The sequence below is a fragment of the Pseudogymnoascus verrucosus genome, assembly GCF_001662655.1.
Source record: "Pseudogymnoascus verrucosus strain UAMH 10579 unplaced genomic scaffold scaffold_4, whole genome shotgun sequence".
Lineage (NCBI taxonomy): Eukaryota > Fungi > Ascomycota > Leotiomycetes > Thelebolales > Thelebolaceae > Pseudogymnoascus > Pseudogymnoascus verrucosus.
The window spans coordinates 644,721-671,353 of record NW_017263655.1 but is presented as its reverse complement, the minus strand read 5'-3'; the positions used below and the strand labels follow the sequence as shown (position 1 = coordinate 671,353).

The following is a 26,633-nucleotide window of genomic DNA, read 5'->3' as shown; positions in this document are numbered from 1 at the left end:
GGTCTAAAGGCGGTAAGCGATAGTGCGGCAGAATCCAAATCTAAGCTCCATCTCCATCGCGACCTTATCCAAACCAACATTTATCAACACGCCCGCTGATAGAACAACACACCTCACGCTACAACTACAAGATGTCTTTAGGTAAAACTCTTCACCGCCTTTGAGCCAGATTATGGATTCTAAGTAATATACAGCTAACATTGTTTAAAGCAACCCAATTCGAGATTTCCACGCCTCCAGCAGATGTTATCTCCGCTGTCAAGTTTGCGCCAGACTCTCCCAACCGCCTACTTGTCTCGTCATGGGATAAATACCTCCATTTATACGAAGTTCAAGGCGGAGAAAATGCTTCTGGGACCTTAGTGAACAAATATGAGCATCGTGCTCCAGTGCTGGATACCTGTTTTGGCGCGGGCGACGATGAGGCCTTCACAGCAGGCATGGATTGGCAGGTGAAGCGGTACGTAAATTCACAGCCTAGTCTAGGAGGTAACACATTCTGACATTGACTTTAGGATTGATTTAAGTACCGGCGAACAAACTGTTCTCAGCACCCACGAAGCACCCGCCAACCGCGTTGTATACAGCAAAGAGCACTCGCTCCTCATCTCCTCGTCATGGGATAGCACACTCCACCTCCACTTCCTCTCCGACCCTTCGAAAGGACCCACCACAATCCCACTGCCCGCAAAGCCATTCTCACTTTCACTATCTCCAACCCGCCTTGTCGTTGCCATGGCATCACGTCTGGTGAATATCTACGACTTGAAATCCACAGCATTACTCTCTTCACAAACGACCGATGGCAAGAGCGAGGTCGAGCCATGGCAAAAGAGGGAGAGTTCTTTGAAATTCATGACAAGAGCAGTGGCGTGCATGCCAAATGACGCTGGTTACGCAACATCATCAATCGAGGGCCGTGTCGCGGTGGAATGGTTTGACCCGTCGGATTCGTCACAGGCTAGGAAGTACGCTTTCAAGTGCCATCGCCAACCTGACTCTTCGGGGGATGGTTCGGATATTGTGTATCCCGTCAACGCATTGACGTTTAACCCTATCCACGGCACATTTGCCAGTGGTGGCGGAGATGGCGTTGTTGCGCTATGGGATGCCGTTGCGAAGAGGAGAATCAGGCAATATCAGAAGTATGCTACAAGTGTAGCAGCGCTGTCATTTAGCACCGACGGGAAATATCTCGCTATCGGCGTATCTCCTGGATTTGAAGACGGAAAGGACTTCAGCCCAGATGGTCTGGTGAAGGTGTTCATCAGAGAATTGGGTGAGAACGAGGCAAAGGGAAAGGGGCAAAAATAATAGATATTGCGGGGTAATGTAGAATTATCTGTCATATTAGCAAGGCGCAATGGATACTATGAGGATATTGCAAAAGCAATAATTATTAACGAGAGTTTGAAGCTGTTGATGTGATGTTTGGTCGTCCCACCAATCGTCGATAAAGGCGGACGGCGCCTCCCGCGTGTCGCGCCGACACATTGACCCCAACTTTCCCCATGTTTCCCCCACCAGAACATGCGTTCATAGTCCTTAGCATCACAACCCCAACACGATGTCGCAAAACACGCTGAGAGCAGCAATACTTATAGTCTCTACCACAGCTGTAGAGGATCCTTCTACTGATAAATCTTGCGACATCCTTAAAGATGTCTTTAAGCAAGAGGCGGGCGGTCAATGGGAATGGGATGTTGTGGAGACCAAGATCGTCGGCGATGTAGTCGAGGACATACAGGAGGCTATCAAGCATTGGGCCGGCCAGGATAATCCGGTCAATGTTATAATTACCACTGGAGGAACTGGATTTGCTGTCGCAGACCTTACCCCAGAAGTATGTTGAATGTTTACACGATGCCATATTGGATGTTTGCTCATTACGTGACAGGCTGTCTCACCACTATTACATCGCCAGGCCCCAGGCCTCGTATATGGAATGCTCTCATCTTCGGCCGCCATAACACCATGTTTGTATTCCCAGATTTAAAAATTATTTGCATTCTAATACGTAGTACAGTTGCACTCATGTCACGCCCCGTCGCTGGCGTCCGCAACAAGAGCATCATTATCACCCTTCCAGGCTCCCCAAAGGGCGCCAAGGAGAATCTCCAGTGTATTTTGAAGCTCCTACCCCATGCATGCTTACAAGCAGCGGGGGCGGATTCGAGGTCTCTGCACGCAGGAGGCATCAAAAAGCTAGAATCGGAGGCTGGAATAAGCTCTAGCGGGCCTCGCGCTGGTCATCATGGGCACAACCAGGGCCACAACCACGGTCACTCGCACACCCATGACCATAGCCACTCACATAGCCATGGCCATGGCCACGCAATGCCAGTCCGGCACACAAGAGAAACGGATAATCCTCAATCTAATGACCCCGCGGCTGGCCCGTCTCGACGACACCGGTCGTCACCGTATCCAACGCTTGAAGTTAGCCATGCCTTGGAACTAATCAAAAATGAGACTCCAGCACCTCAAATAATATCCGCCAAAGTAGATGGTTCGCTTGTTGGCTTCGTTCTTGCTGAAGATGTCACCGCTACTGAGGCCGTGCCGGCGTTTAGGGCCAGCATCGTTGACGGATATGCTGTCATTGCTCCCGAAGGAGGAGAGAGCTCCGCTGGTGTATTCCCGGTTGCATCTATCTCTCATGCTGCACCGGGGGAGATCAAACCTCTATTGAAGGGGCAAATAACTCGGATCACCACCGGCGCGCCTCTCCCACCAGGAGCTACGTCGGTGATTATGGTTGAAGACACAGCCCTCAAATCGACTTCTGAGGATGGTACAGAAGAAAAGGAAGTTGAGATCTTAGCCACAGACGTCAAGGTCGGCGAAAATATCCGTGAGGTTGGCAGTGATATCCAATCAGGGTCTGTTATCCTCCGTAAGGGCGACCAGATCTCTGCCACAGGCGGCGAGCTAGGATTATTGGTATCCGTTGGCCGAACAGAAGTCAACGTTTACCGCCACCCTATTGTTGGTGTCCTTTCTACAGGAGATGAAATCGTGCAACATGATCGTCCTGGGCCCCTTCGTCTGGGAGAAGTGAGGGATTGTAACCGACCCACCATCATGGCTGCTGTCAGAAGCTGGGGCTTTGAAGCACGAGACCTCGGAATCGCGAGTGATACCCCTGGATCGCTTGAGGAAACTCTTCGCGCTGCACTGCGACAGGTCGATGTTATCATTACCTCAGGTGGTGTTTCAATGGGCGAGTTAGATCTGCTCAAGCCTACGATCGAGAGGCAGCTTGGGGGAACGATACATTTCGGGCGCGTAGCGATGAAGCCGGGAAAGCCGTCGACGTTTGCTACGGTGCCGGTAAAATCCAACGATGGTTCTCCCGTCAAGAAGCTGGTATTTTCCTTACCTGGCAATCCCGCGAGCGCTGTCGTGGCACTTCATCTTTTCGTGCTTCCTAGCTTGCATTTTGCGAGTGGGGTGCAGCCGGCCGGGTTGCCTTCAGTACCAGTGCTTCTTGGACATGAGATTAGGTTGGATAAGCAGAGAAAGGAATATCACCGTGCGGTAGTGAGTATTGGGAGAAATGGGAGGCTTGTGGCAACAAGTACTGGGGCGCAAAGAAGCTCGATGGTTGGGAGTTTGAAAAGTGCAAATGCACTGCTATGTTTGCCAATTGGCGACAAAATTGGAAAGGGTGAGGAAGTGCAGGCTCTTTTGATGGGACCTATTTGAGCACCGTAATTATAAGTTCGAGTTAATGTGAACCAACACAAAACATCCTTTCATGATATACTAAGCCGCTGTCACATATTTATCCTAATGCATGCATCCTATTACGCCATTCACCCGAGAACACTCTCAACCTAACTCATATCCACATCCCCATCCCCATCCGTCCTCCCCTTCTTCTGCCTAGGCTCGCTCCCGAAACTCGTCCTGGCATCCTGACTCTCCATCTGCAACTGCCTCTCCGGATCCGCATCCTCGTCATCCGCATCCTCAGTGCCATCCACCTGCACAGACTCTCTCCGACCATTCTGCGTCTCCGCAACCACGGCTTCAAATCCCTTAGCCGCCAACGTAGTCTGTCCAGCATCCAATCCTGGTTCCCCATTCTCCTTGCCCTCGCGCGCCTTCTTGGCCTTAACCTCCTTGAACGTCACTGTTCGCGGGACAACATCGGACAGGAACTCGAGTGTGTCCATACGCGCAACTGCCGCAGCGAGATCGCGGTACTGGATGTTCTTGCGGGGTTTGCGCTCCGAGCGGACGACGCTGTGGGCGGAGGTGGAGAGGTGCTGGATGAAGGATTCTGTGGCTAGGGCGATTAGGAATGCGGCTGGGTTGGAACAGGCGGCGATGTCGGGGTCCAGGGCTATGAGGCGCTTTACCCGCGAGACTGGGCGGAGTTAGAATGGGCTGGTTGGACCGGAAGGACGACACTTACGGGGTAGTTGTGAGGTCCCGGTGGTATCACCCCTGGGCGGGATGGCTGAAGATGGCATGGTGGCGATTTGGGGGAAATGGAGAAGATTTAAACGTGTTCCAACGGTACAAGCTGGATAACAGCTTTTTTATGATTCTGATGAGGCGTATTAGCTATGTTCAAGCAGAATAAAACAGCATCCAGGTTGCTGACAGGCTCAAGCACTATGTGAATACCGCAGTGTCGTATACATGGGGTCTGCCACACAACCCCAGTAATCCCATATGAAAGAGACAATCCCATGTGCAAAACGAAATAGAAAACGTCAGATATCTCCAAAATGCCATAGGACAAGTGAAATATCTCAACACCTGTTCGTAGAGATTGACAGGAGATTGACACACCGGCTCCAGCACCGCCAGCACGCCTTGAGAGAATAAATTTTCATAACTTACAGCACACGTAATTCCGCAGTATGCCCAGTCTGTATAGGTGCCTCGTTGGTGTTGCCCTAGGACTCGTTCTCAATATACTGAAATTTCGTATTTCGAAGTTTGTCATGTCATGTGCTACTACATGCACAATCGCGCTCAATCGGAAGACGCGTCGAGGCTACTAAAGTGGACAAAGTACGTGCAGGGTGGTAGGTTGGGTGGTTGCACTAGCGGCCGCAGTCACAGTGTGGACAAGCCAAGCAAGCTCCAGGCACAGCACGCAAGAGGTTGTACGCGGCATATATTTCTCGACGGCACTCATGTCCATTTATTATTGCTCTTTCCTCATGGCTGTATAGGTCGTATCTATGACCAGTCGACAAGCATCATCGTCTTCAATGACCACTTTGCGCCCACGACGCCCATCAGTCGCAAGTCGGATATCCATCGCTGTCTCCAATGCGACTGACCTGGGCGAGGGGGGCCCAGCTCCAACTGGAGCAGAACACCAGATAGATGAGGAAATAGAAGAGATAAAACGATATGAGGTGCGTTTGCTCCAGTTTGCCATATGAAAACTAAAGCTGATAATGTCGAAGGATTTCACAACAATAGGTTCGTAGCTCTGTCTATTAATACACTCGACCCGCCCTGTGGTGCCGAACTGACGATCTACAGATTGGGTACAAGATGCTGCCCGAGAACAACAGAGACGCGAAGCGCGGCGGCGAGAAAATGCGAGGTTCTTTACAAGAGGTGGCAAGGCTGGCTGGAGATATCAGCTATGGGAGGCATACAATGCGGGTCAGGGTTGGATCGTCGTCACCTTGATAGGTGCTGCGATTGGCCTCAACGCGGCACTCCTGAACATCATCACAGAATGGTTGTCGGATATCAAACTTGGATATTGTACCACAGGGTTTTACCTAAACCAGAACTTTTGTTGCTGGGGAGAAGATAATGGGTGCCCCCAATGGCACAACTGGACTCCGATCGCCCCCGTCAACTACCTGATGTATATTCTTACAGCAGGGATATTTGCTTTCACATCAGCGACACTGGTCAAATCTTTTGCGCCATACGCCGCCGGGTCTGGAATCTCGGAGATTAAATGCATTATCGCTGGGTTCGTTATGAAAGGCTTCCTGGGATGGTGGACTCTGCTCATCAAGTCGATCGGCCTACCTCTCGCTATCGCATCTGGTCTCTCAGTCGGAAAGGAGGGCCCGAGTGTGCACTATGCTGTGTGCACTGGAAATGTTATATCAAGATTATTCGACAAATACAAGCGCAATGCGTCCAAGACTCGGGAGATTCTGAGCGCATCCTCCGCTGCAGGTGTCGCAGTCGCCTTTGGCAGTCCTATAGGAGGTGTCCTATTCTCCTTAGAGGAGATGTCTCCGCACTTTCCTCTGAAGACTATGTGGCGTACATATTTCTGTTGCCTGGTAGCAACAGCGGTTCTGTCTGCCATGAACCCTTTCAGAACAGGCCAGCTCGTCATGTTTCAGGTCAGGTATGATCGATCATGGCATTTCTTCGAAGTGATATTCTATATCATCATCGGCATATTCGGCGGCTTATATGGAGCGTTTGTCATTAAATGGAATTTAAGGGCTCAGGCTTTTCGAAAGAAGTATCTGTCGAAGCATGGGGTTCTGGAAGCGACGCTGTTGGCAGTTGGTACTGCCATTATCTGCTTTCCGAGCATATTCTTGAGCATCGACATGACCGAGTCCATGGAAATTCTTTTCAAAGAATGCGAAGGCGGCGAAGACTACCACGGCCTCTGCGAGAGCAAGCATAGGTGGTCTATGTTCTTCTCCCTCATCCTCGCCACTGCCATCCGTACCAGCCTTGTCATCATTTCATATGGTTGCAAGGTGCCAGCCGGGATTTTCGTCCCATCTATGGCTATCGGCGCCTCGTTTGGCCGCGCGGTCGGCATACTCGTGGAAGCGATTCATGATGCTAATCCTACCTCCGCATTTTTCTCCGCCTGCGACCCCGACCTTCCATGCATCACCCCTGGTACCTACGCCTTCCTCGGCTCAGCAGCGGCGCTTTCTGGCATCATGCATATCACCGTCTCGGTGGTGGTCATTATGTTTGAGCTCACAGGTGCTCTTACCTACATTCTACCAACTATGATCGTTGTCGGCGTCACCAAGGCGGTTGGCGAATTGTTTGGAAAAGGCGGCATCGCCGACCAGATGATTTGGTTTAACGGCTTCCCATTCCTCGACAACAAAGAAGAGCACAACTTTGGTGTCCCAGTCTCACAAGTCATGACGTCTGATCCCGTCACCCTCCCAACGACCGGCTGCACCATGGCCGACATCGAGGCTGTTCTTGCCGACAGAGAGTTCCAAGGCTTCCCTGTTGTCGAGGAGCGGCACGCAAAAATCCTTGTCGGGTACATTGGCCGCACCGAGCTGCGCTACGCCGTCGACCGCGTCAAGAAAAACCACGGGGTTCTCCCAACTGCGCGCTGCTACTTTGCAGCGCCTGCCTCCTCCGCGTCCCTCGCCCCTCAGACGCCTTCCACTCCCCTCACGCCGGCCGTGACTGTTGATGGCTCTAGTTCCTCCGTCGACTTTTCACGGTTCGTCGACCCAACGCCCGTAAGCGTGCACCCCCGCCTCCCGCTTGAGACGGTAATGGATATGTTCCGAAAGATTGGGCCGCGCGTGATCCTTATTGAGTACCGCGGAAAGGTACTGGGTCTTGTGACGGTGAAGGACTGCCTCAAGTACCAGTTCAAGGCCGAGGCGAGTGAAACCCCGAGGGTCGATGATAGAGGCATTGTGGAGGGACAAGAGGAGTGGCTGTGGGGCCTTATCTTGCGTGGAGCAGACTGGGCAAGTGATAAACTGGCCACAGTCAGTCGGGGGAGGATCAGATTGAATAGCGACGTGAGTAGAAGGGGAAGTGCACAGCGGCGAACGGGGATAATGGACGGCACCGAGGATATACCAGACGATGGGGTGGAATTGAATCGCATATGATGATGCATACGCCACAGTAACGTTGGATAAGTTAACCTCCTTCGATTACACGAAATACTAGCTGCAGGCACCACGGGGGCCCTTTGGGGGGTGCCAACGAAATTTTTATATATACAATCTATTAACCCAAGGTATCGAACGCCAGACACTATACAACCCAATCACACACACCTAGCCGACCCTCTTCGGCTCATCAGGAGGCATCTGCAAGTCCAGGATATCCTCGTCGTCCCTCCGCTTAACGGGCATCGTGTCTTCGCCATCCGTCTCCAACTCAATATCATCAGCCAGCAAAGCCCGTCCCTCACCAGCATCCGAATACGTGCCGCTCCCCTCCTCAGAAGTGCGGTGCTCATCCTCTCCCGCGACAGAAATCTCCTTCTCCTCGCGGCGGCCGATGATGACGTTCCCTGCGACAAGCAGCGCGGCGCCGGCGAACCACAGGGGCGGGAGGGATTCGGAGAAGATGACGAGGCCGAGGATGGCGGTGATCATGAAGTTTGCGGAGGTGTTGAGGATGGCGACTTGGGTGGTGGAGGGGGAGCGGGAGAGGGCTTTGGTGAAGAGCGTCCACATCTGGGGGGTCTATGTTAGAATGCAGAGGATGAGGGTGGGGGTGACATAAGGGGGGCTTACGATGCCATTGAAGATTAGGTTTAGGGCGAAGAATATCTAGAGAGGGTATGTCAGCTTCTAGTTTCAGAGATTGGTGCTCGAATATCGTGGGGACCCCGATAGCCAAATTTAATAACCTTGGTGGCACAATTTGTCCTGCCTCTGTAAATCACTACGCAATTGAAGAAAACTTACCGCACGAATAGCATACTCAAATGCCTGCTCTCCCTTCTCCAAATTAATAAGCCCCGCAAGAAACGTCGCAAACGTCGTCGTCAATTCCGTCGTAGTCCTACAATCATCACGAACCCAATATCAGTAATCGCATTCACCACCACACACACAGGAAGGGAGACGACGAACAGCTTAGCAAACACCCCATTGATAGCCGCACAAGCACCACTCGACAGCGCAAACGTAATCCACTGCGCCTTCTTACTCAAATCTGAGATAGCCATATCCCCCTCCTTCTTCTTCTGCTGCTCTATCTGCACCCGCGGCGTCGTCGGCGCGCTGTCCTCGGGTCCAGGGGACGGCGGGAACGTGAATTCAGGGAGCGGAGGGAGGTTGCGGGAGCGTAGGGCTTGTCGGGGGTGTGGTGCGGTTGTGGAGGAGGTGCTGGTTGCGCTGGAGGGTGATGCGGAGGCCATGGGAATGGTGGTGAGGGACGTGGGTGGGTGGGGGAGCCCGTGGTACTGACGTACGTACTGTTTCTGGTAGGCTTGCGGCGTTGGTGCGAGGCCCTGGGGACTTAGGTGCGGTGGTCTATGTGGGGCGGAGCCGGGAGGGTGCCGGTGTTGGCGGGTCGGCGGTTTAGCCGCATGTTTATAGTGTGCTCTCTCTACTTGGGGTATGTTCAAAGGTAAATACTGTCACGAATGGTTTGTTTATTTACTCTCTGGCTTTGGATTTTGATGGTTTGTGTATATTTCTGTCTATGCAGTTACAACAACATCTTGGTATCTCAAATTACCAGCCGTTTCAGTCCAGGTTGACTCAGTCACACCATGTGATGTTTCTATTTCCGCCAGCAACCACGAACGCCGTTCCCTTCCATGTCCCATTTTAGACCAGTAACTCCTGCTGTAAGATGAAGAACGATCTCCTCTTCGTAGCCTTAATCCATCCTACATATATGCAATTTCGTGTTCGTTCGCCATAGCCTTAAGAGGCATCTCAATCCTTCTTCGTCCCACAACTCACGATCTTGACTTTGTCCGCATGAACACTCGTATTGTCCATCTTAAACGTCACGTCCTTGATCAGGAAGGTCCACACTTCATCGCAGAAGCGGTAGGTGTCGAGGTGTCCCTATATCATCCCTCATCAGTACCATTGCCATTGTCGCAGCCATGTCCCCCCAGCCATCCATACCTTGAACGTCATCCTCGCCTTCACCTTATCCTGCAGCACCTCCGTAATGCTTCGATCAAAGTGGCTCAGGATCTTCATCGCAAGCTGCGGCTCGATGCGGCGCTCTCCGATCAGCTCGTCGAGGGTATCCATCAGAGTCCTCCCGACACTACCAAGGCAAACGCATTAGCACTACTCCAAGTTCGGTGAAGCAAAGCTGCGGTGAAGAGCGTAACAGTACCTGCTACGGCGGTAGAGCTCGTAAAAGGGACTGGCGTTCGCTGCCATCGTGAATGTCTTTTCTGGTGACGATGACGGGACGTTGGTGGAAGAAGAGAAGAGGATGAGTCTATATGAGGCGGGGTGAAGGCAATGGGGCGGTTAGTCAGCACAGAGCCTCACGCTACGTGTGTGGCCCAAAGGTCCGTACGGTCGCCTGTACCTGACAAGAGTGCAATTCGCGACGTCCAAGCTTGGGATACCTGTACAGTGAGTTCGATATCGAAGCTGAGCTTCACCAACTCGCCCCGCCGCCACTCTCTTTCATATTGTTTTTGCAAGCTCCAGGCATTGCAAAGATGAGTATCACATATGGCGTCGTTGGCTCTACGTCCACCCTCGCGGTGATTGGACTTTGTGAGACTCAACCCCTCGACACCCTGAGGTCCAGGCAGCTAACCTATGCGGCTTAGATATGCTCCTTACTGGCGATGGAGAAGCATTCAATGTACGCTCTTTCCCAGTCTACGACAGGCGACGTAGCTAACTCCATATCCAGGTCGGACAGTTCCTTGAAGACGTCTCGCCCTACGCCTGGGCAGACTTGGGCATCGGGCTCTGCATTGGCCTGTCTGTCATCGGCGCCGCATGGTAACCACCCCCCTCTCATCTTTGCCTTCACACCCGCTAACTCCCATCTCACAGGGGCATCTTCATAACCGGCTCGTCCATCCTCGGTGGCGGCGTCAAGGCGCCGCGCATCCGCACCAAGAACCTCATCTCCATCATCTTCTGCGAAGTCGTAGCCATCTACGGCGTCATCATGTCTATCGTCTTCTCGTCCAAGATCAACGTCGTCGAGGGCGATGCCATCTACTCGGGGAGCAACTACTATACCGGCTACGCGCTGTTCTGGGGCGGTCTTACCGTCGGCATGTGCAACCTCATCTGCGGCGTGAGCGTCGGGATTAACGGTAGCGGTGCCGCGCTGGCTGATGCTGCGGATCCGAGTTTGTGAGTTTATCCCTGGGGGGCGTGTACAGGGTTGGATTTTTAGAGCTCTTGCTAATATGGGGACAGATTTGTTAAGATCCTCGTTATTGAGATCTTCAGTTCGGTGTTGGGACTGTTTGGGCTGATCATTGGATTATTGATCTCGCAACGCGCAGTGGAGTTCAAGTGAAGAGATGGAAGGGACACATGACATAAGTGGAGAGGCGGGATAGTTGTGCGAACACCACTGGAAGAGTGCTTGGGGGAGAGTGCATATTTGGACATCTTGGCGGCGAGGAAGGCGTTCGGTAGACAGCGATGTACAGTATAGTAACAGTAAAGTCCGTCCGCGGGGACAGCGAAGTGGAAAGGAAGTGCTACATGCGGCACAGTTATTTTATGCAATTAAAGAGTTGTAACATTATCCCTCTTGCAACAATCTAGCCAGGGCACGGATGGAATATATAGTCATATTATGTCTCTTAGCATTGCGCGTCTCAGATCATAATTTACAGTCTAAAGACTCTCCAACGTACCCGGCCGACGCCATACTTTTCATGACCTCCTATAAACGCCCCAGATGCATACCCTCAAAGGACTATCCAAGCCACCCCACCCTACTCCTCCATCTCATCCGCACCCTGTGCACCCATCGGCACGCGCCCCTCATTAAGCTCCTTCTCCAGCCTAATAATATCCTGCAAGCTCTTCGCGTTCCTAATCAGCTCCTCCACCTTCTTCCTCTCCTTATCCGTCAACTTAACCCTGTAATTCTTGTTCGATGCCGCCGCCGCACCGTTCGCAGACGGCACATCGAACGTCCTCGACTTGATACCCATAATCTTGTTCGCGAGCTCCGAGGGCTCGGATGTCGTTCCAAAGAGCTCCGCCGCTTGCTTGCGCTCCGCGTCCTTCACCTTGCGGTAGTCGAGGAAGCGGACGGCGCGGCAGCGGAAGAGGACCCAGAGTCTGTAGTGCTGTTTATCCCGTCAGCTTCTATCCCCACATACCCCAGATATCTCCTAGAATGGTGAGAGCTCCCTACCTCTTTCCGTGTAACAGGGTTCTCCAACAGCACCAGGTGCGTGAGCTTGGGCAGTGTGCCGAGGGCGTCGAGATCAGCTAGCTCGGCGATGTTGTTCGATGTCAGGATGAGGGTGGTGAGATTCGGTATCGATTGCGCGACGGAGGGCTGGATCTGAGCGACGCGGTTGCGGGCGAGGAGGAGGGTGGAGAGGCGCGGGGAGAGGGGGAAGTTGCCTAGAAGCTGGATGTCGTTGTCTGTGAAGTCGATCGCATCTTGTGGCTGTCATTTGTCAGTCCATAGCTCTCTCTTATCTAGCAGTAGTATGCGGCCCCAAGTCCAAAGAAAGCCAATATGACGTATAATGCCACATGGGAGGAGGGGGAATGGAGAACTCACGCCAGCAACACCCAGGTTCTCGATGCTCGGTATTTTGTGACCTGCAATCCCAGATATCGATATCAACTCTGCTCGCCTCAAAGTGTAGTATCAGTTCTTCTCAGGGACAACGCACCTCGCAGGTCGAGCTCTCGCTCTTTGAGGGGATTGAGGTATGATAGGGAGGATTGGATGAGTTCGGTGGTGAGACGCATTGCTGCGGTTTGTCTGGACGTTTACCTATGTAGATTCAGTGTCGGTGGCATGCGGGTAGTCGGATCGTAAATGAAAGAGGTGGTGGGGGGTGTGGGCGTGGGTGAATCGGTGGGATTGTGGTGTCTCGTGGTTTTCGGCAAGGCTGAAGGTTGGACCGCGCCTGATGATAGCTTCAAAATTATGAATTAACTTGCGCTAGTACTAATTAGGATGAATTAGGAAGATAGCGAGATCCTAACACAAATAACTTCAGTATCACAATTCCAATTCGTTCAGAGAGCATGTCTAAAACTGTATAATAATATTTCACTAAATGTATCCTTGGTATCTATACAACCTCTGCGCCATTCAACTCTCCCCATGCAAATCTATAACTCCGTCTCCAGTACTCCTAAACACTCATTGAAAGACATATGTGCACCCAGATCTGTCCACAGAAACCGTCATTCCATACGGAGCCTCAATCAGTGCAACGTCAGTAATCGCATCAAGATGCGTCCTGAGCAACAACTGCTGGTGCAACGACATCACCGTAGGCCGCGACGACTTTTTGTCCTGGCCCTTACTATTACTCGACGAACTTCGAGATCCAGCGGCTGCGTTTTGCGCCGTGGGTTGCGGCCGAGGCAGCCTTTCGACATTCACTATGAGTCCAGTGGTGGGCCTCGATATCGTGTAAACAGGCTTGGGGTCATCAATCTCCTGCCCGCTAAGGATCTCAGAGTGCTTTGAATCTGCCATATCCCAGAACCGCAGTTTTCTGTCCGCCCCACCGGCAATGATGAACCCATACTTCAACTCCGAGCCGTCTTCGTATGCATCTGTCCCTGTGACCATAGCGCAGGCTCCCTGGGCAGACGCATTGCTTGTAGTGAGGTCATGCGTAGCTGCAAAGCGCTCCAGCATGCTCTCTGGCTTGTCATCGTCGACCGGCCAAGGGTCATAAGATCTTGGGGGTCTATCTTCGCCGCCTCCTGAACGGTACACCTCCCTGCATTGAAACTTCTCCAAGTCCCATGCCGTTATCTCTCCATGGGCATTCCCACCAGAGACACATACCCATTTACCCCTCCCCCTATACGGATGGAAGCATATGCGGCTAATAGAGGTCGCGCCTGGCACTCCCCAACTCCGCACCAGAATCCTGAATCTTAGATCCCATAAGTCAAGAATGCCATGAGAAGTACCAATCAAGATCCATTGCCGCTTTCTATCCACAAGGAAACACGTCGGAGAACCATGGTGTACGTTATTCTCCAGCTCGTAGAGGATCGTCATGGTTCGCAGATCTAGGGCAATGATGCGCGACTTGTTGGTCGCTAGCATCAATACTGAGCTCGTTTCGACGCGGAAGTGGTCGCACCAAACAACATACTCGTCCTTTGGTAGCTGGTAGTCGCGGATGACCTTGAGCTTTCCATACCGGGCAGAGGCGACACCAGTCCGGTATACAAAATCGACCTTAACAACATTGACACTCCCGTCAGTTGCACAGCTTGCGAAGCAGTGCGTGTTCTCTATGAAGCACAATGCCTTCACTTTAGCCCCCGCTGCATGCCTATGAGTCTGCCGTGACCGATGTGCGATGTTTCTTTCGAGTCTGCCGGTATCCCACAACTTGACAGTCCCGTCATCGCCTCCGGTGAGGAAGAACATGTGGTCTGGCGCCACAACAACTCGATTAATAGGCCCAGAATGCTCAGAGAACTGTGCTACAAGTATGCCAACAGGCTTCCATGGCTTTTCAACTGCTTGTATATTGCTTCTTTGGACGGGTTTGCGTCGGCTGACAGGCGTAACCATAGGACCGAATTCAAGCACGTTGTCTGGATAATTCTCAACATACATGGCGTCAAGCATCTGAAGGATGCTGGGGTCATTGCCAGAATATGTGTGCGCCGCGCGATACTTGATATCCTTCTTCTTGGCCTCCTCAGTCTTTTGCATGAGATCATGATCAGCTGCCGGGTGGCTAGTACCCTTAAATGGGCCTTCAACTCTACCAAAGGCATTTGTAGATGTAGTGCTCGTTTTAGGGAAAGACTTGGCTGTATCGTTCCGGCCGAGGAGAGACATAGCACCATTTGACGGCTGCTGTCGGCCGCCACGTCTAGTGCTTGTAATTGACACAGAATCATCATCGCTTGCTCTGCCACTGCTACGGGGCTCTCTTGACTGGTCAGAAGTCGGTCTTTGCCTTTGGTTCGCAGCAGAACTTTGTCTCGCATTCTGCATAGCATTGCCTGGTGGTGATCTCGCAGGGGATGGTTCTTTAGATCCTTTATCAGACGCAGATAGTGTCGAATTGTGTTCTTCCAAGCGCGCCTGGTGGTTGCTATATCCCTTCTGTCTCCATCGAGACGACGTATCATCTATCGTCAGCGAAGCATCGAGTAATGCATCGGCGATAGTGTGGGTCGTCTTGTCGGCATCTACTGAAGGTGATTTGCCACTTCCAGGGGCTTCTTCAAATCCTTCGTCAAACATGACGGTTTGAGGCGTAATACCAAACTTCCGCAGGTTTATCACCTCATTCAAATACTCAGGGTGCTTAACCGGCTCTTTCGTCTTCAAATGAGACGTTTTCCAAATATATTCTTGCAGGGCGACCAGCTTAAACTCGTCCTCGGCCATCATTCCCTGGGTTCGTAGTCGTACAATCCAGTGCTCATCTTCCTCGTTTTTGGGGACCTTGGCCAGAGCATTCTGCGTCGTATCTTTGGCCGAGAAAGACGGAATAGTATGATTCGAAGATCCAAACGAGAATGTTTTCTGCTTGGGTGCAGATTTCCAAAACACGCCCCGATCAACCTTCAATGCCCAATTACTCGCCAGATCAAGTACAGGTCTAGGAAGTGGCTTCTTCAAGGCATCAAGAAGCCTCAACTCCGAGAAGTCCCTAATGTCGCTCTTCAGGTACGGCCTTATTAATGGTAGCACTATACACTGCCTATCCGCCATCGATAAGAAGCTAGTTGACGATGATATGAACATAGCTGCTGCCTCACGAATCCAAATATTCGGGTGCATAGTGAAGCGGCCCACAACGTCGACTAGCTCCCAGGTCTTCGACCGTTGGAATAGACCGAGTTCGGCCATGTGGCCAAGCGACCGCAGGACTTTTTCAACGACAAACTCTTCCGGGTCGGTGAGGGCCTGTACCATCAATGGCAAGATAAACTCCTCTAGTGTCACGCCACCAAGAAACGTTGCAACACCGACGATAGTCTCAAAGAAAGCGCACTTCAGCTCCCAATCCCTGCCATTAAGGTATGTGTTCAAATGACTCAGGATAATATCGTTGGAGTCCGCAGTCCCGAAGAACATGCACAGCTCCGGGACGGAGCCCAGAAATGCCTGCCTCACCGACGAGTCGCCATCCGTAATGAGCGCCTTGGTGTGCGTCTCGAATATCTCTATCAGCTCCGCGCGGGCGCTGTCAAAGAGTCCATAGAGAACCGGTGCATTCCCATCTGCTTCTGGGTCAATCGTAGGCAGCGACCCATCAGCTTTCAGCGTTGCCACCATATCTAGAAATCGGGATGCGGCTGTTGCAAGGCTTCCCAGGCATGCCGCGTACGTTGCTCTAACGATCGGGCTCGGGTTTGTCTTCGTGTTTGCGAGGAATGGAGCCATGCGATCCAGTATGTATTCTTGGAAGACGTGGGCATTCACTGGCGAGATCACCTTGACCATCGTCATAAGCTGGGTGAGTGTGCGAATTGCACTAACTTTGACGATGTCAGACTTGTCGTTTAACAGCGAAACCATGTATGGGAGAACTCGGTCTAGCTTGGCTTCGTCTGTTAGGCGTTCAGCGAAAGCAAGGAGGAGATCGCAAGCCCGCGCCCGTGTGGCTGCTCGTGCTGTGTTCCGCACTGATGATACAACGACTGTCAAGAATATCAGAGTCCCATCATCCTCAGGTCGGCTTCCAGAGCTCGAGATCTGGTGATCGTTGTTTGGGATGCTTAAATGCACAGGGAGGAGCTGGAGCCTAAACTGTGAAGCATTAAGCCGATGTTCCTCTCCTTCTGATCTGGAGTTCTGGTAGCCCAGAAAGTACGATATCTTGTCAAAATCATAGTAGATTCGGTCAATCCTGTCATCCGCTTCGCCTAGGTTTACTGAGGAGCCAGTAATAGGTGCTCGCCCTGACGTGGGGTCGGTAATCACGCCCATATACTGATGCAAAAAGCCGTAAAAATATTCCGGAAACGCCTTATTCCTCCAAAAATTCAGGTATTCTTCCGCAGAATACCTCGCCTCGGGTTCGAGCTGGATCATGTGGGCTACCAGGTCGCGTATGTCCTTATCTGCGATGCCGTTAATTCGAGTCAGAGGATCATATTCGCCCTTCTTGTATTGGTAAAGCTGGCTCAGATTAAAGATTGGCGATTCCAGGAAGAGTTCCGCAATCACGCAACCGGCGCTGAAGACATCCATGGCCCAAGTTATACTAGCCTTTGGATCAGCCTCTTGGCCTGGGCTTAGAAACCTCTCGGGTGCAAGGTAACACGTTCTCCTTCCCGCGGTATCGAAGAAGTAGGAGAAATCGGCAGGGTTATCCTCAGGAAGTGTCGTGGGCTTGAACGAGGATGAGAAATCGGACAGGTATAACCAGTTCCACGATGTGACGAGGGTGTTTTCGGTCTTGATGTCGCCGTGAAAGATATCTCTCGCATGGCAATCACGTAGAGCGCATAGCAGCTGGAATGCCAGCCATTTCTTCTCTATATCTTCCAGGAACGGCCTCGTGCTCATGCGATCATATAATGAGCTGTAGAGGTACTGTCGAACCAGGTATCCATTATTCTCCGTCTCTATAATCCGCTCGTAGCCCAGAGCATTCGGTATATCCGCCAGCGCCGCTCGTTCCTCTATAATCCCCAGTTAGTAACTCTCCTCATAAACCGGTGCAGCTGCCAGAAACCTACCGATAATCCTCTTCCTATACTTGTCAAGCTTCATCACATACGGCTTAACGACAACCTTCACCAGCACCACGCCATCGTCATGGCGCGCTCGGATACTCTTCATAAACCGCGCCGACCCCATGGATTTCTCGTACGTCAGGTCCGAAAGCTCAGGCACGTCTATGCCGCCCGGCCCCGCCGAGAGCGCCTGCAGCGAGAAGCCCTGTCCCATGGCGGCGGTGGTGTACCCGTCACGGGCGAACGGTTATGGACATGAAATTTTAGCCTTCTCTTTGCCCTTCAGATGGTGGAGTAGCGATGTTTAGGGTCGGGGCATCTGTTATCGTGAGAGAGTGTCCGTGGCGCATGTGAGGGGTGGTCGTGGATCGGTGGTTCCTGGAAGGCTGGCCTGGAGCTCGTAGCTCTCCCGATTTGGTTACGCGAATCGTGACGTTGCGTCAGGCTACCGGCGAGGCTGTGGGTGTTTGGTGATGAGATATCTGGTTTCACGCACAACAAAGTGTAATTTTAATTTTATCGCTTGGATATTAAATGGTTATGTTTCTGCTCTATAAATCAGAATCGCTGCGCAGATTCTCAGCTCATCCTTTAGTTTCTCATTGATCCCAAATTCGTGTTAGCCCATTTTGTGGGGTAAGGCTGAGAGATTCAAGAATGTGGAGTGGTAAGTGGGCACTCTTCACACATACATATAAAATCGAACTCTTTGCTACTGGCTTGCATACAGAAATGATATCGTCTTCAATCTATTTCTATTTTAGACCATGTTTAAAAAGCTACTGCCTCATCTTTCTGTCTGATCTCTGCCTCATCTTCATTCTTCAGCACTTTATCAATCTTGGCGCCTCGGCTGGGTTCATTGCTGTGCATTTGAGCCTATAGATTTTGGGTTAGCCCTCATCCTTTATCTCTACCAATATATTGATGGGAAAGCTTGTGTGTAGCTTAGACACGTTGCTCTACCTCAGTGGTGGAGATGGCGAATCTTGAAAGATGGAGGAATCGACAATCATCTTACCGGCAGCGTTGGATCTATCTTCAACATCTCCGTCTCCTTCTCTTCCTCTCTCTTATGAGGAAATTCCCTTCTCTGCTGCGACGTCTGTGGTTGTCTCTGGTCAGAATACAGTATATTTCATGATGGCGCATGTGAAGTTCTAACCCTATGCTCGTGCTCTGCGGCCTTCTTGCTTGTGTGCCCAGTATCCTTCATTACTTCGATGTCTGTCTCTCCGTTAGCAACGTTGGAATCACTGAGACGCCCAATGATTGCCTAGGTGGATAAATATCTTACCATGCTGACGCTGCTCAGCTTCTGTTCGCGGACCTCTCTGGTCGCCCGCTTCGTACACCGATGGGTTGCCAACGTGGGATAGTCTTGCCATTGTGGTAGTTGTTAGATTATTATTCAGTAGATTTTAGAAGATGGTAATAAGTTGAAGATTGGATTTACAGGCGTTTGGGGGATATTGATATCAGTTAAGGTGGCGGAACCAATATCTCGATCAAGACGTCATAGAATGCTGATGACCTCAACTATCAGTAACATATAACGAGGTTAATGGGTAAGGTACAAATTTAGTAGCTTTTACTATGTAATACAGCTTGTTTTATTTTGGGTGTCCCTAGTCGTGTTTTCGTGAAGGAAAAGTGTGGGGTTAATTATATTGGATATTTATAAATATTTATCATATTATTGAATGCCTCATATTTGAAAATATTAAAATGTTAACATTTACTACCTCGAATCATCAAATATTCTTATAAAAACCATAAATAAATCCATGCACCAACCATACCCCTCTTTGACACATACCCTATTAATTGTAATGGCCCTTTTGTTGTTGTAGGTTATCAAAAACCTCCATCAAATTGACTCGATGTCACGTGTCACATCCACAATGGCAGCCATAATGGCAGCCATAACAGTTCCTAATACAAACTCCATCTACAAAATGTACAGTAGACTTACACCAGAAACTGGATTTTGTGCCTACCGACATTTCCCTATCCCACAGGCGTTGGTCGTCGATCGTGGCACGCTGTAGGGATTGCATGATATCATCCGATTATCTGTATCATAATTCACTCAGCCACTAATTAGAGGCAGAATGAGAATGCTGTCGCAGCAACTTTGCCAGTCCTATACTTACTCCACATCTGCCTCATCCCTCTGAGAAGGTATTAGCTAACGTCCCATATAGCATCAATTATCATCGTCTCGATACCCCTCAGACCTATTGTCTTGTCGCAAAGCCGTTCTTGCCTGAACCTCCTCGCCATTAAACCCTGGGGCACGTGCAGTATCGTCATCCCGATCGTACCTGACTGCTACCCGTTCAGGAGCGCATCTTGGCGCCACCAGGAACGCCATCTGTCATTGGCAGCTCGATCCTTCGATGAACCGTCGACCATCTATTCTGGGCGTTGGTGGATTTGTGTTCAATCTCGGGGAAATATTTCTGTCACCCAAACGCCGTGAACTGCAAACCACTCGCTATCATGCACTCCGGCGGCATGAGTGGGCTGTGCTCTCTTTCGTGACAGTGGCCGTTGTTACATATAACAGCGTCGCGCCAAAACATTATGCATTGCGTTTACATTAATGCATAAATGGCAACTGGCAAATCGCTAGAGGCGGCCATGAGCTGCCGCTGTCTCAAAATCTCGCCTCAAACCGAAGGAAGGACGATCAAAGCATGGTATATAGGGGATCTTGATCGGCATTTCAAAGGGTCTTCTGGTGGAGTACAGGTGCATTTCTCTGTATGTGTTCGGTGGTGCGTGTATTAGCGCCGGATTCGGATGGGGATAAGACAGCTTTGAAGGCGGGATGGACGGGCTGCCGCGATGGTTTTTGGAGGGACGATTGATTGGTATACAGCAGGCAAACAGTTGCGGACACACAAGAAGTGACAGAAAGCCAGAACGTCGGATCCTCACAAGGGACGACGGCTTTGGTTGTGTGCAACCACCATGGACGACTGCCGAACTCACGAAAGCCACTCAATAGAGGAGGACAGCAGGGGCATACGAAACAACTGGGGCATACAAAAACCACTGTGTCGCCCAGACCACACGGCGCCGGCGCAAAACCAGTGGATACGGCCACAAAAAAAGGACGGCAAGGGAAGGGAGGGAGCGTCCGTGTTGAGTAACTCGAGTCCCTGGATTGGATTGGATTTCAGTTGAGAGGCGGCCCGGTTTGAACTGGCATCTCCCTTGTATCTCCTTTCGGAGAACGTGCCGTATGGTGGAGAATCACGAATACTCTGGGATACGACTTTGTGCCCAGAGTAGTAAGCTTAAGTCTCGACACCATCTAACCGCATGCGGTAGTTCAAACAGCCTCTCCCCAGCGATAGTGCAGGATGGGGAAATGAGCTCTTGCTGAAGCGATATGAGCTCTCCACACCGGGCCGCCGCCCAACCAATTGAAGTGGGATTTTCCCACTCTTTTCCCACGCTTTCCCACGCTTTCTCAATAATCTAGCCCGCAAATATATAAACAGGACAGGACGGTATCTGGGCAGAGCTCCAATCATGGATATGACAGTTTCAGCCATGAGGTCTTGCTCCACAAACCCTGGGTGCAGTAGTACTGTATAGTACTGTATAGTACTGTCAGTAGTACTGTTAGTAGGACTGTACTATAGAAATAGAGCGCAGTAGTACTTACCGTGGTGGACAGTTATAGTACAGTGCAGGAAGCTATCGATGCACAGTGTGGTACCTGAATGGCTTGAACGGCTTGAAGTGGTGTTCTAGCTGCGATGCGCGCTGTGCGCCCCTCCAGAATATTTTCCTTTCCCCAGCCCCCTCGTACTCCGTACACCCCTCTGTTTGTTTCCCCTCCCCCCCAGCAGGAAAACATTCGTTCCAGTGCTACTTCCTTGCACTTGGCGCACTTGCTTTGCACTATTGCGCCGAACCCTTCGCTCCTTCCTGGCCCTTTTATCCTATACCAATAGCGCTCTATACTTCAGCGCAGTGTGGTGGCCCCTCCTTCCTTCCCCTACAAGTTCCAGCTCTGTGGCATCGATCATCCATCGTTCCTGCTCCAATCGACTGAGCCCACCCCCCCTGGGAACCTATTACAGGCCCATCGCGAACTGTTACTACGGCCAACTCGTAGCCTCAGATGTATTGACTCGATTTTCGCTCTTGTTCTCTTACAACTTTCTTCGCCGTCACCTTCAAGTCACTCGTTTTTCTCTTTTTTTCGGTCGCTTTCTCTTCATCTCCTGGCTCATCCACTTGGATTGTCCAGGGCTGTTGAGAATTGATCGCGCCTGCCGCCCATTTCGACAATTGAGGACAGTGGGGGAGCGCGGAGTTGAATGACGGTTGGAAAACACGAACGCTGAAGGAAGACAGGGAGGGAGAGGGCAAACCGGTCATCGCACCGCGCGAAATCGAAATCGAAACTACAACAAGAAGACGATGGCAGCTCGTGAGTCCCAGGCGGTGGAAGGGACGCGATGCCCAGCAACGGGGAATCGTAAACAGTCGTACAAACGTGGAGGGCCGGGTACCCGACGATTGACCAAGTCGGTCGTGCTGCTCTCGATACTAGCCACGGTGCCTACGGCTCTCGCTCAACAAAATTGCATTTCGCTCTCGGGCTCCAAGGCCTGTCCGGCTTTTAATCTTTCATCGGTATCAGTCACTGGCGGTGTGGCAGACTTATTGTATGTACTATTTCGGCCTGAGCGATTGCGAATTTGCCGACCCAGCTAACCTCGTTATTCTCCAGCCCATTCTTAAAGACAGTTACAGACACCGCTTCTTTCGATCAGAAATTACTTTCGTATGTTAAAACATCTTATGTACAGCAGAAGTAAGTTGGACCTTCATTCCAGCCTCTCGTCCGGCAATGTCTTACCTGAAGTATAGATATCAAACTCTCCTGGGATGCTCTAATATCGACATCACCAATACAACCGAGCTTTACGCACGCTTTACCACTTCAGTTATATGTAATGCGATAATACAGAACTCTAAAGACAACTGCCAACTCACCGCAGACGAGTTGGAGCCACTGTGTGCTGATGCATGCGTAAGTGACAACCCCGGGTATTTAACCAACGCTCCTTATACTTACAAATTCTCCAGAGTCAACAAGCCCTCAGTGAAGGAAGGATCATTAACGATGCTAGCCTTTGCACAACCTCGGGGTTTGATCCTAACCAGCAGGTGGAACAGATCCGCGCAGATTTTATCACCTGTTCATTGCCGGCAAATTCGCTGAACAGTGGAAAATGCATTAATGGCATCGAGAACGAGCCAGATAACTGCGGTTTCGGAACAAGCACAGTTGGTTTGTGCGGGTACTGTGGGGCTGGTGGCCAGAATTCAACAGACACCTGCTGCTACAACTCTCAGGCGGAATCCGTGTGTGTTGGCGTTGTCCTGCCCAGCATCACGAAGTCAATTACTCTGCCATCTTCATCTGCGGGATCATCGTCGACAGCTTCAACAACACCGACAACACCCCCAGCAGCCGGTTCCTCAGGTGGTTCCAAGAAGATCTCAGGAGGTGCTATTGCGGGTATCGTCATCGGAGCAATCGCTGGTATCGCTCTAATTATCGGCCTCGTCCTGTTTTGCCTCAGACGCAAACGAGGTGGAAGCCAGAATGGTAGCGTCTTCAACCAACCCAGCCCTCCTCGCAAGGGTGCCAGTATGGTCCAGGCTCCTGGCTCTGGCCGCTCTGGCCCCCAACCACCTGCAGGCTTTGAAGTGCTTCCAGGTGGCCGCATTGCTCGCATGTCTGCCTTGGAAGGTGGTCACTCAGAATCTCCTACTCGGGGCAGTTCTATTGTTGGCGGTAGTGCTGCTGGTGCGGCTGCAGGGTATGCTCGTGGCAGAAGACACGGTGGATCCTCGTCCAGCGAGTATGGCGAGAGCCCACATTCCGACCAACGCAGAGGAGTTCTTCGCCCCCCACCTGCTGGACGCCGAAATGGGTCGCTCTCGAGCGGCTCAGCCCTTGGAGAAGATCCTACTTCTCCTATGTCCGGTAGTGGAAACGAGCTCTCTTCGCCACATGGCATTGCAAGCCAGCAGTCAGAGCAGCTGGCATATTTCAAAGACTACTACTCTCAGGATGAGATTCACCCCGGAGATAAGGTGTCGACCCTGTGGGCGTACCAGCCCCGCGCAGGAGATGAGTTCATGCTCGAGAGAGGTGACATGCTCAAGGTTGTTGGAATTTGGGATGATGGTTGGGCAACTGGTGTGATTGTGGATGAGAGGGCTGAAGAGTGGGATGCGCAGAGAAATGCCCAACGCGACAGCGGTGTTTCGAACACTGGACGTGTGGACCCGGCGCCGCCCGTCAACGGCGAAATCAAGGCGTTCCCACTCGTCTGCGTCTGCCTGCCTGAGCACTGGAAGAAGACGATTGAGGGAGACGGATCGACTGAGACAAACTCAAGTGCTGCAGCGCACCCGTAAATCTTCCATGGGACTCTTTTTTACTCAGTTTTGCTCAGACCACGGCACGGCTTTATGACGGCGTTATATTCTGTTTGACACGGCGTTTGTTTTGTGCACCACCACCCACTCTTGCTGTCAGGCCTTTTCCGACTCGACAATCATCATTTCGATCTCAAGTCCTCGACCGACACCCTCCAGATAAAATTACCCAATTCTTTCTCCAAGTTGAAAATACAGACGCTACACGACAAGTTCGAGGCGCGAAACAACCATTCACACCACACATTCAACCACCGCTCAATGCCTGCCAGGCGCAACCTGGCAATCATGTTACGGCCTTTATTCGACTTTCTACTTCACACCCCCTTAATGCTTAAAAGCCACGGCCATTTACAGATCCAACGCCGTCTGGTCTCACATTACTCATTCTAGACATTTAAGCAACAACCACTTATTCTTTCAACGACACCGACCTTACCATCATCGGAGGCTAGCCTTGATAAAAAGACGCTACAATTTATAACAGATAAAGGGGCGACCACGACTTTGACGACTCGACCTCGTTCTGTTTTTTTTACGCAAGATCAGCGATCGCATTCCTTATACCCATTTTCATATCATTTTTTTTACTTTATTTGTCGGGGAGCGGAGCGGAGCGGAGAGCAGCTTTGAACGAGTTGCGAGAGAGAGAGAGAAGGGGGAGGAGGAGGCTATTATGCCTGTTTTGAACCGCAATTGCGGTGCGCTGGTGTGAAGCACTGGCGTGGCTGTTTTTGTGGGATGTGAGAGGAGTGTGGTGTGGTGGTAATTGAGGCTGGAATGGGTGTATACATAGAACATAGCAAATATATATCCTTTACTCGACGATGGTGTGTGGTTTATGCTGGTAGTGACTGGTTGATGGGTGAATACTACCATTTACTACGTGTATGACTAGAAGGTCATGTTGCTCACAGTTGAACAGTCGACAATGCTGAGGACAGTTCACGAGGTAGAGGTGTGTAGAGAAAACCAAATGTTTGTCTATTTGTAACCAATCAGGTGTCTGTCTACCTCTACCCTCTAAATGGCCCAAGATCCAAAGGAAGTAACCTCTATACCCCCAATCCGCCGTCTAAATCCAGTTTTTCGGTCGTCAATTCACTCCACTACGTCCCTCCCGTTCATCACTCGTTCCCAATTCTACCTACTCTACCCCATCCACACGTCTTGCTCATCCACTCTAAGCGCGATAATGAAGTCGGTGTGAGATGCGAGGTGTGAGATAGAAGGTATGTGATATGCACTTAAGCCTTCAGCGCAGCGGTGAACGCCTCGACTCCCTCGGCGGAAACTTGCTTCACGCTCTTGGCGCCGGAGACGATGCTCTGGACTTGGGTGAGGATGGTGGTCCAGTCTTCGAATTCGTAGAAGGGGACGTGTTGCTTGACGCAGTAGGTTACTAGGTCTGGGGGGTGTTAGTACGTACGAGGTATATGGTGTGGTATGTTGGCAGAGGGAGGCGGGTTTGGGGTTTGTGTTGTGTTGTGGAGTGGCGGGGGAAAGACATACCATGGCCCTTCTTGGCGAAGAGGAGATCAGTCTCCTTGGCGGCAGAAAGATCGGAGACTCCGTCACCGGCGTAGAACATGGTTGGTCTCTGGTCGGCGGGGAGGGCGGCGTAGGGACGGATGGTGCTGCTCTTGTCGTGACCGAAGCCGCTGGTTGGGGTTAGTTTTGTCTCTTCTAGGTCTGGTTGAGGTGTGTTGAGAGGGGTTGAGGGGGTTGATAGGACTAGGAACACTCACGTCTCGTCATGGAACACAATCTCCCATCCCTTCTCCTCATTGATGCTCTTCCCCGGGCGAGCCCCAACCTCATTGCTCACAATCTGCATCCAGCTGCTATCCTCATCAAGCAGCTTATCCAGCAGCGCGCGAATAATCGGCGTCATTCCCCCACTCAAAATAACGATTGGGACATTATTCGCCTTTGCCCAATCGTAGAACGCGCGAAACCCGGGGTCAAGCTCAATTCTCTCGAGCAGGATGTTGGTGCACTGATCGAACGGCGTCGGGATCGAATCCAGCATCTGCTTGAAGGCGGAGCGGAAGGTGATCTCGTTGGCGAGGACCTGGCGGTTGAGGGCGAGGCGGGTGGGCTGGCCGAATCCGAGGTTGTCGGTCATGTAGTCGTTGGAGTCGCGAGAGGTGATGGTCCCGTCGAAGTCGGTGAAGAAGATGTGTTTCGGGGATGTCGCCATGGCGGGGAGTTGCGCGGGGGTTGAGGAGCCCATGGTGGCGGTTTGGTGATGGATGCGATGGCGGGGTATTGGGGTTGAGTTAGGGATACAGCCTTATCTATGATGGAGTGTTAGAGAAGGTTGAGTGAGGAATTGCGGGAAACGTACGTTACAGCTGTTTATATAGTTGGAAGGGGAAAAAATAAATATATAAATAAGTTGGAAAGGGGGACGGGGAAAATGATGAAGATGAAATATTTGATATATAGTCGCGGGTAGGTGCAGCGGTCGGCGGCCAGTAGCCAGCAAGATAACGATCGGCCGCGGGGTGGTGCCGTGTTTCGTTCCAAGGGTCCTACCACTTACGGAGGCGGTGAAGTGATTGTGTGGGA

The 26,633-nt window shown here is 51.4% G+C and overlaps 12 protein-coding genes across 12 annotated transcripts; 5 read left to right on the top strand and 7 right to left on the bottom strand.

The window, feature by feature from the left end:
• The first annotated feature begins 82 nt into the window (after positions 1-82).
• Positions 83-1,407, top strand: VE01_01602 (uncharacterized protein). Its single transcript, XM_018271121.2, has 3 exons — positions 83-141; positions 211-460; positions 516-1,407. Exons 1-3 carry the CDS (start codon positions 132-134, stop codon positions 1,312-1,314), a joined length of 1,059 nt encoding a protein of 352 aa, XP_018134142.1. The 5' UTR covers positions 83-131; the 3' UTR covers positions 1,315-1,407.
• Positions 1,408-1,541: 134 nt separating this feature from the next.
• On the top strand, positions 1,542-3,774 carry VE01_01601 (uncharacterized protein). The gene is made up of 3 exons (XM_018271120.2): positions 1,542-1,843; positions 1,898-1,976; positions 2,027-3,774. Exons 1-3 carry the CDS (start codon positions 1,568-1,570, stop codon positions 3,706-3,708), a joined length of 2,037 nt encoding a protein of 678 aa, XP_018134141.1. The 5' UTR covers positions 1,542-1,567; the 3' UTR covers positions 3,709-3,774.
• Positions 3,738-5,008, bottom strand: VE01_01600 (uncharacterized protein). The gene is made up of 3 exons (XM_018271119.2): positions 4,858-5,008; positions 4,424-4,558; positions 3,738-4,375 (listed from the first exon to the last, which is right to left on the bottom strand). Exons 2-3 carry the CDS (start codon positions 4,479-4,481, stop codon positions 3,840-3,842), a joined length of 594 nt encoding a protein of 197 aa, XP_018134140.1. The 5' UTR covers positions 4,482-4,558; positions 4,858-5,008; the 3' UTR covers positions 3,738-3,839.
• A 102-nt stretch (positions 5,009-5,110) lies between these two features.
• On the top strand, positions 5,111-8,417 carry GEF1 (glycerol ethanol, ferric requiring protein). The gene is made up of 3 exons (XM_018271118.2): positions 5,111-5,384; positions 5,436-5,451; positions 5,515-8,417. Exons 1-3 carry the CDS (start codon positions 5,205-5,207, stop codon positions 7,842-7,844), a joined length of 2,526 nt encoding a protein of 841 aa, XP_018133947.2. The 5' UTR covers positions 5,111-5,204; the 3' UTR covers positions 7,845-8,417.
• Positions 7,880-9,163, bottom strand: VE01_01598 (uncharacterized protein). Its single transcript, XM_018271117.2, has 4 exons — positions 8,823-9,163; positions 8,655-8,751; positions 8,481-8,516; positions 7,880-8,420 (listed from the first exon to the last, which is right to left on the bottom strand). Exons 1-4 carry the CDS (start codon positions 9,107-9,109, stop codon positions 8,016-8,018), a joined length of 825 nt encoding a protein of 274 aa, XP_018133946.1. The 5' UTR covers positions 9,110-9,163; the 3' UTR covers positions 7,880-8,015.
• Positions 9,164-9,332: 169 nt separating this feature from the next.
• Positions 9,333-10,160, bottom strand: TOA2_1 (Transcription initiation factor IIA small chain (TFIIA 13.5 kDa subunit)). Its single transcript, XM_018271116.2, has 3 exons — positions 10,054-10,160; positions 9,834-9,981; positions 9,333-9,770 (listed from the first exon to the last, which is right to left on the bottom strand). Exons 1-3 carry the CDS (start codon positions 10,098-10,100, stop codon positions 9,636-9,638), a joined length of 330 nt encoding a protein of 109 aa, XP_018133941.1. The 5' UTR covers positions 10,101-10,160; the 3' UTR covers positions 9,333-9,635.
• A 145-nt stretch (positions 10,161-10,305) lies between these two features.
• Positions 10,306-11,526, top strand: VMA16 (H(+)-transporting V0 sector ATPase subunit c''). The gene is made up of 5 exons (XM_018271115.2): positions 10,306-10,448; positions 10,505-10,539; positions 10,591-10,682; positions 10,737-11,045; positions 11,112-11,526. The coding sequence occupies exons 1-5, from the start codon at positions 10,391-10,393 to the stop codon at positions 11,212-11,214; spliced, it is 597 nt and encodes a 198-aa protein (XP_018133940.1). The 5' UTR covers positions 10,306-10,390; the 3' UTR covers positions 11,215-11,526.
• Positions 11,448-12,778, bottom strand: LEA1 (U2 snRNP complex subunit). The gene is made up of 4 exons (XM_059463372.1): positions 12,563-12,778; positions 12,448-12,488; positions 12,070-12,330; positions 11,448-12,001 (listed from the first exon to the last, which is right to left on the bottom strand). The coding sequence occupies exons 1-4, from the start codon at positions 12,639-12,641 to the stop codon at positions 11,642-11,644; spliced, it is 741 nt and encodes a 246-aa protein (XP_059320012.1). The 5' UTR covers positions 12,642-12,778; the 3' UTR covers positions 11,448-11,641.
• Positions 12,779-12,922: 144 nt separating this feature from the next.
• On the bottom strand, positions 12,923-17,952 carry VPS15 (Serine/threonine-protein kinase). The gene is made up of 2 exons (XM_018271113.2): positions 17,580-17,952; positions 12,923-17,522 (listed from the first exon to the last, which is right to left on the bottom strand). The coding sequence occupies exons 1-2, from the start codon at positions 17,788-17,790 to the stop codon at positions 13,042-13,044; spliced, it is 4,692 nt and encodes a 1,563-aa protein (XP_018133938.1). The 5' UTR covers positions 17,791-17,952; the 3' UTR covers positions 12,923-13,041.
• Positions 17,953-18,347: 395 nt separating this feature from the next.
• VE01_01593 (uncharacterized protein) lies at positions 18,348-19,091 on the bottom strand (the record flags this gene model as incomplete). The annotated part of the gene is made up of 4 exons (XM_018271112.2): positions 18,874-19,091; positions 18,742-18,803; positions 18,598-18,681; positions 18,348-18,455 (listed from the first exon to the last, which is right to left on the bottom strand). Exons 1-4 carry the CDS (start codon positions 18,962-18,964, stop codon positions 18,348-18,350), a joined length of 345 nt encoding a protein of 114 aa, XP_018133945.1. The 5' UTR covers positions 18,965-19,091.
• Positions 19,092-21,397: 2,306 nt separating this feature from the next.
• Positions 21,398-24,863, top strand: VE01_01592 (uncharacterized protein). Its single transcript, XM_018271111.2, has 4 exons — positions 21,398-22,270; positions 22,336-22,419; positions 22,476-22,638; positions 22,695-24,863. Exons 1-4 carry the CDS (start codon positions 22,023-22,025, stop codon positions 24,036-24,038), a joined length of 1,839 nt encoding a protein of 612 aa, XP_018133944.1. The 5' UTR covers positions 21,398-22,022; the 3' UTR covers positions 24,039-24,863.
• A 159-nt stretch (positions 24,864-25,022) lies between these two features.
• On the bottom strand, positions 25,023-26,509 carry VE01_01591 (uncharacterized protein). The gene is made up of 4 exons (XM_018271110.2): positions 26,410-26,509; positions 25,808-26,359; positions 25,572-25,720; positions 25,023-25,467 (listed from the first exon to the last, which is right to left on the bottom strand). Exons 2-4 carry the CDS (start codon positions 26,293-26,295, stop codon positions 25,307-25,309), a joined length of 798 nt encoding a protein of 265 aa, XP_018133943.1. The 5' UTR covers positions 26,296-26,359; positions 26,410-26,509; the 3' UTR covers positions 25,023-25,306.
• Between the last annotated feature and the right edge of the window lie 124 nt (positions 26,510-26,633).

Coding starts and splice junctions, on each gene's coding strand:
- VE01_01602 (XM_018271121.2), top strand. Junction 461..515: donor ATGGATTGGCAGGTGAAGCG/GTACGTAAATTC, acceptor CATTGACTTTAG/GATTGATTTAAGTACCGGCG.
- VE01_01601 (XM_018271120.2), top strand. CDS start 1,568: ATGTCGCAAAACACGCTGAGAGCAGCAATACTTATAGTCTCTACCACA. Junction 1,844..1,897: donor TCGCAGACCTTACCCCAGAA/GTATGTTGAATG, acceptor ATTACGTGACAG/GCTGTCTCACCACTATTACA. Junction 1,977..2,026: donor TTCGGCCGCCATAACACCAT/GTTTGTATTCCC, acceptor TACGTAGTACAG/TTGCACTCATGTCACGCCCC.
- VE01_01600 (XM_018271119.2), bottom strand. CDS start 4,481: ATGCCATCTTCAGCCATCCCGCCCAGGGGTGATACCACCGGGACCTCA. Junction 4,376..4,423: donor CGGGACCTCACAACTACCCC/GTAAGTGTCGTC, acceptor AACTCCGCCCAG/TCTCGCGGGTAAAGCGCCTC.
- GEF1 (XM_018271118.2), top strand. CDS start 5,205: ATGACCAGTCGACAAGCATCATCGTCTTCAATGACCACTTTGCGCCCA.
- VE01_01598 (XM_018271117.2), bottom strand. CDS start 9,109: ATGGCCTCCGCATCACCCTCCAGCGCAACCAGCACCTCCTCCACAACC. Junction 8,517..8,654: donor TTGAGTATGCTATTCGTGCG/GTAAGTTTTCTT, acceptor TACCCTCTCTAG/ATATTCTTCGCCCTAAACCT. Junction 8,421..8,480: donor ACCTAATCTTCAATGGCATC/GTAAGCCCCCCT, acceptor TAGACCCCCCAG/ATGTGGACGCTCTTCACCAA.
- TOA2_1 (XM_018271116.2), bottom strand. CDS start 10,100: ATGGCAGCGAACGCCAGTCCCTTTTACGAGCTCTACCGCCGTAGCAG. Junction 9,982..10,053: donor GAGCTCTACCGCCGTAGCAG/GTACTGTTACGC, acceptor TTGCCTTGGTAG/TGTCGGGAGGACTCTGATGG. Junction 9,771..9,833: donor AGGCGAGGATGACGTTCAAG/GTATGGATGGCT, acceptor GGGATGATATAG/GGACACCTCGACACCTACCG.
- VMA16 (XM_018271115.2), top strand. CDS start 10,391: ATGAGTATCACATATGGCGTCGTTGGCTCTACGTCCACCCTCGCGGTG. Junction 10,683..10,736: donor TCTGTCATCGGCGCCGCATG/GTAACCACCCCC, acceptor CCCATCTCACAG/GGGCATCTTCATAACCGGCT. Junction 11,046..11,111: donor GATGCTGCGGATCCGAGTTT/GTGAGTTTATCC, acceptor ATATGGGGACAG/ATTTGTTAAGATCCTCGTTA.
- LEA1 (XM_059463372.1), bottom strand. CDS start 12,641: ATGCGTCTCACCACCGAACTCATCCAATCCTCCCTATCATACCTCAAT. Junction 12,331..12,447: donor AGAACCTGGGTGTTGCTGGC/GTGAGTTCTCCA, acceptor GACAAATGACAG/CCACAAGATGCGATCGACTT. Junction 12,002..12,069: donor ACCCTGTTACACGGAAAGAG/GTAGGGAGCTCT, acceptor CGGGATAAACAG/CACTACAGACTCTGGGTCCT.
- VPS15 (XM_018271113.2), bottom strand. CDS start 17,790: ATGGGACAGGGCTTCTCGCTGCAGGCGCTCTCGGCGGGGCCGGGCGGC. Junction 17,523..17,579: donor GTATAGGAAGAGGATTATCG/GTAGGTTTCTGG, acceptor TGGGGATTATAG/AGGAACGAGCGGCGCTGGCG.
- VE01_01592 (XM_018271111.2), top strand. CDS start 22,023: ATGGCAGCTCGTGAGTCCCAGGCGGTGGAAGGGACGCGATGCCCAGCA. Junction 22,271..22,335: donor GGCGGTGTGGCAGACTTATT/GTATGTACTATT, acceptor GTTATTCTCCAG/CCCATTCTTAAAGACAGTTA. Junction 22,639..22,694: donor CACTGTGTGCTGATGCATGC/GTAAGTGACAAC, acceptor CAAATTCTCCAG/AGTCAACAAGCCCTCAGTGA.
- VE01_01591 (XM_018271110.2), bottom strand. CDS start 26,295: ATGGGCTCCTCAACCCCCGCGCAACTCCCCGCCATGGCGACATCCCCG. Junction 25,721..25,807: donor ATTGTGTTCCATGACGAGAC/GTGAGTGTTCCT, acceptor AACCCCAACCAG/CGGCTTCGGTCACGACAAGA. Junction 25,468..25,571: donor CTTCGCCAAGAAGGGCCATG/GTATGTCTTTCC, acceptor AACACCCCCCAG/ACCTAGTAACCTACTGCGTC.